The sequence below is a fragment of the Podarcis gaigeae genome, assembly GCF_964106915.1.
Source record: "Podarcis gaigeae genome assembly, chromosome: 15".
Classification (NCBI taxonomy): domain Eukaryota; kingdom Metazoa; phylum Chordata; class Lepidosauria; order Squamata; family Lacertidae; genus Podarcis; species Podarcis gaigeae.
This window is the reverse complement of record NC_139692.1, coordinates 26,404,138-26,414,625: the sequence shown is the minus strand read 5'-3', so window position 1 is coordinate 26,414,625 and position 10,488 is coordinate 26,404,138. Positions and strand designations below refer to the sequence as shown.

The following is a 10,488-nucleotide window of genomic DNA, read 5'->3' as shown; positions in this document are numbered from 1 at the left end:
CGAGAAGGAGATATTTGGATTAAAAAGGGGGGGGGGACTCCAGATAATTACATTGATAGATTGATAAATATGGCAAATATATGGCTGGAAAGGCAGATGGATGGATAATTAGATGGATGGATAATTAGATGGATGGGTGAATGGGCAGAACAGTGGTATGATTATACTGATAAATGGGAGATGCATGACTTGCTGTTCTGTCAATTTATCGAGATTGAGGAGTCACTCTGAGTTTAAAAAGAGGGGAGAGGAAGCCGGGCACACCCCGGGCTTCCTTTTAATGTGCTCCCAACAGTGGAGGAAATCTCTGTCTGAATGTGTGAGTGGACCATCGTCCCTCCCAGCCCTCATGCTTCCATATACAATCCATATGCTAGAGTGGGAGGGAATGGGGCAAGAGGATGGCATTAGAGGCAGGGTTGCAACCCCATGAAAACATCCACCCAGACGGAAGCGAGTTGAAACCAGAGTGTAATCGGACACTTAGAAACATGAACAGGTATGTACAGTGTTACAAGTAGAAAGAACAATCCTTTTGCTCAAGAGACACAGAGATAATAGGACACTTTTTGACTTGCATCCCCCCCTCCCCGACTTCCTGTTGTGCATCATCTCTCAGGACCAAGAGGTCTCATTCTCCTGGGGCAATGTTTGGGGCGGGCTCCACTGAGGATGGTAAAATGAGAGGTTGACATGTTTTCTTTTTCTTTTTAATATATAAATAGGGTATTTTCGAAGGGTGGTGGGGTCAAAGGGAAGGAAAATGAAAACTAATTCTGCTTTTGGGAAATGCCCATGATTGGCCGATCCTGAATGGGTGCTTGACCTGGAACCCAGCTGGTCCTCCCCCTCCCCATGCCCTTCCAGCAGTATGTTCAAGCTGTAGACGGCTGTTGCTGTTTCTTAACCCCCTCCCACCCCCCAGCAGTGTGGATGGTTAAAAGTCTGTGGTGTGGGAGAAGCCAGGCGTCATCTGCAAGGACCCTCGCTTTTCTTATCAAAACTTGAGGAGGAAATGAGCAAAGAGGGTGCCTGATAGCCAGAGGCAGGCCATCGCTCTGGAAGCTGCATTGTTGCCATCGTGGACTGCTCCTGGGCCTGGATCAAGTGAGACAAGAGAGAGAGAGAGAGGTAGAGAAGCTGGTTATTATTTCAAGGATAAGGGGGTGGAGGGTCATAGCTCAGTGGCAGAACATCTGCTCTGTAAGCAGAAGGTCCCAGATTCAATCCCCAACATCTCCAGATTTTGGGAGACACTCTTGCCTTAACTCATTGAGAGCTACTGCTGGTTATGTGTAGACAGTTCTAAGCAACATGGACCATTGGTTTTGGCTGAGTATAAGGCAGTGTTTCTATGTATTCAGGAGACAGAGAATTCAAGTATTTTTCAAAAGTGTTGGATGGAGTGTCTGGGATGGGCAGTGTTGGTTCCAGGTTTGGGGTGGGGGGCTTGGGTAGAATGATTTCAGGGACACCTCCCTCCAATATCAAAGCAGTGCCTCCTCCTTTGTTGACACACTGAAATTCCTCGGCTGTATTGCTTTAATAGGAACTTGCATGAGATACATTTACAACTCATTCTCACATAGGAGCTACTTCAGAAGTAACATTAGCCCATAGTTTAGCAGTATGAGAGCATGCTTCTGTGCTGCTGCTTCATCTCTCTTCCTCCAGCATGCCTGTGATAAGAAACTGTTTGATTCCTGGTTTAGCTAACCATGGTTTATGGTTACATGTGAAAGGGGCAAACTCTGGTTAGTTCATAAAGTTTAAACTCTACAAACTAAGGTATGTTGAAACATACCAGGATCAAACCATGATTTCTGATCCTGGCTTGTTCCAACAAACAGAGTTCCCCATTCAGACATAATGAGGAATGTCAGGAAGCAGATATTTTCATTCTCTTTCTTGGGGCCATACTAGAAGATAGGATATTCCATGAGTAGAAGGTTGCGTTCAGACACTGGGAATACTGCATTAGTTGTCCTGATTATAATGATGGCACTTCTGTCTCTTTTTCTAAGGTTCCATTTACACTGCAGTACGCTATGGAACTGTGGCTATGCTAAATTCCATTCACACCACTGGGTGTGGTGTGAGCCAACTACAAATGTCAGTGGATGGCATCATGACTCCCCCACCCTTTCTGCACATGCATTCTTCCATTGCCCCATGATTGCTCCATGAAAAGAGCAGGAAAGCACTTTATCCTGGTATACTGCTCCACATTTTGTCACTTTGCACTCACTATGTTGTGTATTAAGGGGGCTGCAAATGGATTTTCCCCATCTGGAATCAAATAACATGGAAATGAGCACTAAGCATGCACTACATACCACTACCTTTATGGAAGTGGCTTTTATGTTGTGCGAAAGCTCACATATAACATGAAAATTTGTAGTTAGGAAAACATTGGGGGAAATGGAATAAACTGCCACGTGAATGCAGCCAATGGCTCAGTGTTGCTAATTCATGTCAGATGAACCCAGCAGACAAAAAAAAAGTGGAATATAAAGCAAAATCTGCTAATATATCATACTTCTCAGAGTGGCCACACAGAATAAGATAGAAATAAAGATATGTACGGCAAAAGAACAAGCAATCCTACCATAAACAAATGAAACGGCAACAATTTAAAATACAATACAAAGAACTTGGCAGCAGCAAGACATTGAAGGCTTGTCAAAAGAGAGGTTTTAAGTTTAAAGGGGAAAAGGTGTGGGGGAAAAGAGAGGTTTTAAGAGGGAAGGTATTCCAGACCTATAGCACTACCACTAAAAAGGCCTTGCCTTTTGTGCTTGCTGACCAAACAGCCCAAGTTGATGGTATGGAAAGTATGACCTGCAGAGCTTATTTTAAGCACTGCACCAGTCTCTATGTGGGAAGAGACTGGTGCTTTATTGCTCTCTCCAACCTCCTCTTCCTTACTTTGACTGGGAAGGCGATAAATGGTAGTGCCTGTGCTGGGAAAGGAGGGGGCCACAAAGCATATTTCCCTTTTAAAGGTAAAGAGATCCCTTTTAAAGGTAAAGAGACCCCTGACCATTAGGCCCAGTCGTGGCCAACTCTGGGGTTGCGGTGCTCATCTTGTTTTATTGGCTGAGGGAGCCGGCGTACAGCTTCCGGATCATGTGGCCAGCATGACTAAGCCGCTTCTGGCGAACCAGAGCAGCGCACGGAAACGCCATTTACCTTCCCGACAGAGCACGGAAACGCCATTTACCTTCCCGACAGAGCAGTACCTATTTATCTACTTGCACTTTGAGGTGCTTTCGAACTGCTAGGTTGGCAGGAGCAGGGACCGAACAATGGGAGCTCACCCAGTCGCAGGGATTCAAACCGCCGACCTTCTGATCGGCAAGTCCTAGGCTCTGTGGTTTAACCCACAGCACCATTGTAAATTGGGGATAGGGAACCTGTGGCCCTCAATATGTTGCTGCACTGCAAGTCCCACCGTCCCTCACCACTGAGCATGCTGGTTGGCACCAATGTGAGCTGAAATAAAATAAAAATCTGGAAGGGTACAGGAAGGCTGTTGAGAGATTTGCAAAGCTCACAAGAAACCCTCTCTTGCTAACTTAAGAGCTGCATTGCCCCCAAGCTACCCCCTCCCACTCCTCACCAATCCCCACTGCAACAATTAGCAACCAAAGAGGCTGGCAACCCTTTGTGCTGATTGATTCATTAATCTGTAATTTTATTGCAACACTGATTGACTCTGAGTCCTGGAATAGAACACATCTGTGCCGAGCTCCTCCCATCTGGAACTCTTTATGAAGTAACTGCTCTTAAATGTTTTACACTCTTGTAGTTTCGTTCTCTAGTGAGTGCTTCCCCCTCCCCAGCCCCCATCCGTTCCTGTCCCTCCAGTCTCAGTACATGCAAAGCACTGCTTTCGGTTGTTGTTTAACTAGCTGAATGGCACTCGTCTAATTAAAAATTGATAATGACCACAGTGCACGGGTAGACTGCAAAAGGAGACCGCGGCAATACAGGCTTGGATAATGGGACTGCCATTCCTCTTTCCCCTCTTTTTTCTTTAATACCGGGGGATAGTTCCAGTAATGATGCATTGATTTTTATTGCTTCCCTTAAAAAAATATATATATTTCCAGCACACACAGGTTACGAGTGGCTGACTCTTGCTTTTGGGTCTCTGGCTCTATAAAGGCAACATCCGGGGCTATGATGGGAATTGCCAACCTGGTGCCCGTGGGCACATATCTACCTGCAGAGACCTTCTCAGTGTACCTACCTGACAGGCTTCCTCCCCCTGTAAACATAGGTTTGTAAGAGACATTTTATTGTAGCCATTAAAATATGCTGCGGCGTATGTGTTGACTAGGCTCACACTCACACCATATGTTTAAAGGGCTATATCATTTTGAATAATCATGGCTTCCCCATGAGATTTCTGGAAGGTGCAGTTCATTAAGGGTGCTGAGAGTTCTTAGGAGACCTCTCCATTCCCTACGCAGAATTACAATTCCCAGACTGGCTTAACAACCAATCCCTCCTCACAGGGAACTCTGGGAATTGTAGTTCAGGGAGGGGGAATGAAGGTTCTCCTAACAACGCTCAGCAACATTAGTGAACCACAGCTCCCAGGATTCTTTGGGAGAAGCCATGCCAGTTGAGAGTGTTATCATAGTGCTTTGAATTTATGATGAGAATGTGCCCCCCAAATGTTGGCAAGCCAAAGTTGTGACATTTGTGCATGGAAAGCAAAGAAGTAGGAAATACCCCGTATCTCTTTCTACATACCGTATTTTACGTCCCATAGGACGCTCCATCCCATAGGACGCACCTACTTTTTTTTGGGGGGGGGATAAAGGGAAAAAAATTCCCTTTATTTTCCCCCCAAAAGCAGGTCGGGGAACAGTGGGATGGTGGCGCTGCGCCTCCCCGCTCTCCCAAGCTTGTGGGGCTGGCCGATGTCTGCCTGGCGCCAGGGGTGCTCTGCTTCAGGGCGCCACATGCACCGGGCGGCAGGCTGCGGACACCTGCGCGAAGCACGGGGCGTCCTCCGAAGGGCACCCCATGCTCCGCAGCCTGCGGCGGGTGGGAGTTCCCCCGGGCGCGCAAGGCTTGCGGACACCTGCGTGAAGCACGGGGCGTCCTCCAGAGGGCGCCCCTTGCTCCGCGCTGCAGGCTGCCACCCGCAAACCTTGCACGCCCGGGGGGAGTTCCTCCGGTGCGCAAGGCTTGCCGACACCTGCGCGAAGCATGGGGCGTCCTCCGAAGGGCATCCCATGCTCCGCGCTGCAGGCTGCCGCCTGCAAGCCTTGCGCGCCCGGGGGAACTCCCCCCGGGCATGCAAGGCTTGCGGATAGCTTCCTGGAGCCTGGAGAGCGAGAGGTGTTGGTGCGCACCGACGCCTCTCGCTCTCCAGGCTTCAGCGAAAGCCTGCATTCGCCCCATAGGATGCACACACATTTCCCCTTCATTTTTGGAGGGCAAAAATGTGTCCTATAGGGCGAAAAATACGGTACATAGCATGTGCTTCTTGGAGGTGCCTCCCTGTGAAAAAATCCTGCATGGGAATTCAGTCATTCTGCACTCTGATATAAACTGTCTACGGGTTGCATCCATAGTATTGCTAAGTAACGTGTTCTGCCAGCACAAGGATTTCTGCTTGTGCAACAGGATTTCCCTCTCCTTGTCCCATGTACCCCATATATCTGCTGTATGGGTTACCACAACTCTGTGGAGCAGATTTGGGGAGGGAGGTTGCATGTGGGGGAAAGAGATGGGGGGGATCTCGATGCTCAAGCACAAATCTTTGTGCTGATGATATGTGTTAGTTAGATACCGCCATCCATCTGCACCTCTCAGACTAATGGGCAGATCAAAGAGCTCTTGGTCACCAGCTTTTGTGCTTTCCCAAAGCTCTGATGCAGTTCTTGCTTCCAAAATAATTACCAAAATGTATCTGAAAATAGGCAGTTTCTGAGATAATGCATTTAGAAATGCATATTTGGAGAGAGAATAGGTTTTAAAATGCATTGCTAAATGCCTACTTTGTGGGATTTTGTGCTGATATTGTTGTACCAGCTGAGCAACATGGCTCACTCCCTGGGAAATTTTCTCTTTCGGTGCCCCCCTTACACACACACTGCCACCCACAGACAGGGCAAAGTTTCTGAGAGTCTGTTTCCCCCCTCAGCCCTCTTCTGTTCACATGTGTTTATATCTATATCTACGTATTCACATTCTTCTTCTGACTTTAGACATCAGTTTTCATGGTGGCTTACAAATGTAATGATGAGGCATAACAATACGAGATGACAATGTGATTCAAAGCAATGAGGAGCAACATTTAAAGGCAGCACACAGGCCATATAGCTTCATGCAAACCCAGGGAACCCAGGTGTGAGCCTCAAAGGGAAACTGAGTCAAGGAACAGCAAGGATGTCTGCAGATGCAGTAAGTGGGGTGGGTGGATAATTGTGGGGCAGAGAGGAATCCAAAGCAAAACAGGGGTTGTGCAAAGTCTAATTAGTGATGGGTGATTCTGTCAATTTCAGTTTCTTATTTTTCCTGAGCCTTAAGCTCAATTAAGGGATGCGGGTGGCACTGTGGTCTAAACCACTGAGCCTATTGGGCTTGCCGATCAGAAGGTTGGTGGTTTGAATCCCTGTGATGGGGTGAGCTCCCGTTGTTTGGTCCCAGCTCCTGCCAACCGAGCAGTTCGAAAGCACGCCAAAAAGTGCAAGTAGATAAATAAGTACACTCAGGCAAGAAAGTAAATGGTGTTTGCGTGCGCTACTCTGGTTTTGGTGTTCTGTTGCACCAGAAGCAGCTTAGTCATGCTAGCCACATGACCCAGAAAAACTGTCTGCGGACAAATGCCAGCTCCCTCGGCCTGTAAAGCTAGATGAGCGCCGCAACCCCTGAGTCGTCTGCAACTGGACTTAACTGTCAGGGGTTCTTTACTTTTACCTTTAAGCTCAGTTATCCACATTTCCACATTGCTTTGCTTTTTTATTTTTAGTTCTCATGAAAAATTATCAGCATTCTCATGCAAATTTTGTGTAGTTTTTACCTGATATGCACATTTGGCAGAGCATACTGGTATGCCAGATTCACTAATAGATGCATTTTTGTGCATGTTATGAAATGAAGCAAGATAATTGGTTTGGAAGCGGGGGAGGAAATCACTAAGAGGTGACATTTCCCAGATATTTCCAACTGGTTTTCTTACTGAATGGTGCTAAATGTGGTAAAACCGATATTTATCTGCATTCAGATAAACATTTATGTTGGGTGGGGGATTCACTAAAAGAACCCCCCAAATTGTGATGGCCATTTGTAGAGGCAGAACTGAAGGGGGAATCCATAATTTTTGAGCTGTGCGATACAAATTTGACCCATGTTTTTTTAACACTGGAGATCTAGCCTGTTTATGATGCGCCTAACAATTCCCCTTCATCGCTCTTAAATAAATGCAATCAGCAAAAATTGCAGCAAAAATCAAAGGATTCTTTAAAGAAAAGAGATTCAGGGGAGAGAAAGGCAGGAAAAGAATCCTCGGTGCATAATTATACGCCAAGTTAAATTTCTAGATGCTCAGCCGCAACCTGAACTTTAAAAAGGAACAAGAAGTGAGCTTTCTAACCTCATTAATTTTAAGACAAGGGGATAACAACTATTGTAACGGCAAAAAATTAAAAATAATGGCAGGAGAGAATCTAATTAGCTCCTGTGTTCCTGAATAAGTGGAGAGTTACAAACCCATTTTCTGCAATGAAAAACCAGCTTAGCCAAATTGTTTCATCGCAAACAGAACTTTTATTTTGCTTAATTACAACAGAATGCAGCATTGTGTTCACGAGCATCTACCCAGACAATCTTTGTAGAGCAATTCAAATGAGTTTTGTTGTTAAGGGGAATTCAGCGTTCTCCTTTCCTTTTTTGTGTGTCTTTCTTTCCTTGGTACTTGGAAATCAAATATGGTTTGTGCTCATTCAACGCTGAGATTGGAAGTGTTTGTGAGTCTTTCTATAGAGGAGGGGGAGGCTAATTCAAGTCTGGAGCCAAAGGCAGCACCATTCTGCAAAGAAAGGGAAAGGTGGAGTGGGGGAACAGCAATGCTCTGTGTCTCTGCTGACATTAGCAAATGCTGAACTGACTGTGTCAGAACTAGGAATGCTACGACTAATAACCAGATGCCAATGATTCGGGAAGAAGGGGTTGGGGTAGAGAATACTCATCAGAAATAAAATGTGAAATGTCTGCATTTTTTTCCTAATGGGTTGACATTTTGCAGGTTGGGGAAAATGTAACAGAATCTATCAGTGCTGCTGTCAGCCAAAAGAAAGCCAGCCCTATGATTCAATCCCTCCTCCGTAACAAACTTTGAGATGGCAGTGGGGAAATCCTCATTTAAGGTGAAACGGAAAGGCCCTCTTTCTATCTGAAAACATGGAATAATGCCAGCTTCCCATAACTGAGCAGTTTTCATTACGTGGGCACTTCTGACTTGAATGGTTTCAGATCTCAGGGTTATTAGCAACCCGAGCCATTGTCAGATAGCATAATGCAAGCGTCGGGAAAACTTTTGCCCTCCAGATGTGGCTGAACTACACCTCCATCAGCCCTATCAAGCATGGTCAATGGCCGGGGATGATGGGAGTTGTAGTTCAGCAACCTTTGGAAGGCCAAAGGTTCCCCACACCTGATATGGAGGAAGACATGGATGTGATTGTTTGGAAAAGAGTCATAGTAACTCGCTCTTATCAATGTGGAAATGCATGATGAGAATTGTAGTCCGGCTATATCTGGGAGGCCACAGACTTCCCACCTGTGCTTTAAAAGCTGGACTTGTTGAAAACGTGTGGCTTCGATTCCATTTTGAGGATTTGGGTGTGTTGAAAAATACAAAAAATATATATTAATATGTTAAAATATACCCCCACCCCCCAAAAAAAACCCCCAAACCCCTCTAGCATTGCCATAGCTTATACAATTTGGCAGCTGTTCTGAAGTTAGCAAGGAATAACCCTTAGTCAGGTGGGTGATGCATCAAAACACTCAAGGTCTTTATTTCAGGCAGGCACTTGAGAAACAGATGTCACTGTGACCTTAGGCTTATGTATAGAAACAGAGAGAGATGTCAGTTCTATCAATACTCTCCATCTCTCTAGTCTGGCTCTGTGTTTTAATATTGTGTTCCCGGAAGGTTGGCTGAGATTTAGCAGACGTTTAGCAGGAGTATCTCAAAGAGAAAGCACTGCTACAGACTCCTTCCTCTCTGACTACTTTACATGCAAAGAACCATAACTTGGATTGCTTCTGTTATATTTTCATCTTTTGGAGGGATTGCTCTGTACCCCGACATGATGTTGTTATTGTTTATATTATTGTTTTCCCCATTTTTATATATAATTCATTTGTAACTGAAAATCAAAAGAACACACACAAAGAGGCTATAATTTGGGTAGTAGGGATGGGTTGATCTGCCAATTTAGGGTCTCTCTGTTTCTCATTTTTCCAAAGTTCAAGGAAATTATTTAGCATTTTAGTGTGGATTTCTCCAACTAAGCCCATTTCCCCCCCATATGCACCTTTGACTAGCATGCATAGTTTTCCAAGCAATTTCCCCTAATATGATGCATTTTGCATGTTATTTTCACCAATGCATTTCCATGCACATTTTTAGATGCATTTTGTAAACATTGTTGGGGAACGTCACTGCAAAATCTGGTTAAACGCAAATTTCAAAGGATGGCTGTGTTTTGGTTCTGTTACTGTTTCAGAAAGCTGCTAAATTCGCTTTTAAATGTGAACTGAATCAGATCTCTCCCTCGTCCCTATCCCATAATCACGAGCATCAGCGTTTGTGAAAGTGGGCTGCTATATGCAGAAAACATTCCTTGCATATATTAGTTCTCCCTTTGCCCTTCCAGTTCCTTCCCTCTCTTGCAGTGTCAATATTTAGCTTTTAAAAAGAGAGAAAATCTCAGTGCAGCACTTAGATTTAAGTGCTATACAAATAAACATCATTTGGAGCAGATGAAGTAGCAGGCAGGCAGCCTGTCCGCCGTTGTTGATCTTCTCTGTGCACTCTGAAGCCACAGGGGAGTGCTCAACTTCCTTGACAGTGGACAGCAGTAAGGCATTGTGCCCTAGAACACATTCCAAAATTCTATGCAACAGGTAACATAAGAACAGCCTGCTGGATCAGACCAATGGTCCATACAGTACAGCATCCTGTTCTCATTGGCCAAGCAGGTGCCATTGAAGCACAAGAGCCCTCTGCCCTCCTCTGGTTTCCAGCAACTGCTATTCAGAAGCATTGCTGCCTCCAACTGTGGAGGCAGAGGATAGCTATCCTTGTCTAATCCTCTTTTAAAGCCACCATGGTTGAGGGCCATCACTGCATCATGTGGGAGCGATTTCCATAGTTAGGGTTTCCAATGGTAGCAAGCAAAACACTGTGGGATGAGAGCAAAGGTTTATCTAGTCCAGAAATCTATACTGTTGGGA

The 10,488-nt window shown here is 45.4% G+C and overlaps 1 protein-coding gene across 5 annotated transcripts in view; it reads right to left on the bottom strand.

Annotated features, from left to right (window-relative positions):
* Positions 1–454: 454 nt before the first annotated feature.
* The window catches only part of LOC310832633 (opioid-binding protein/cell adhesion molecule homolog), a 706,658-nt gene continuing 696,624 nt past the window's right edge, over positions 455–10,488 (bottom strand). For all 5 annotated transcript variants that reach the window (XM_083714772.1, XM_083714771.1, XM_083714774.1 and 2 more), the window contains one exon: positions 455–1,098. In XM_083714772.1, coding sequence (XP_083570898.1) covers positions 998–1,098 — 101 coding nt within the window. In that variant the 3' untranslated portion in view covers positions 455–997. The remainder of the gene's footprint in view (positions 1,099–10,488) is intronic.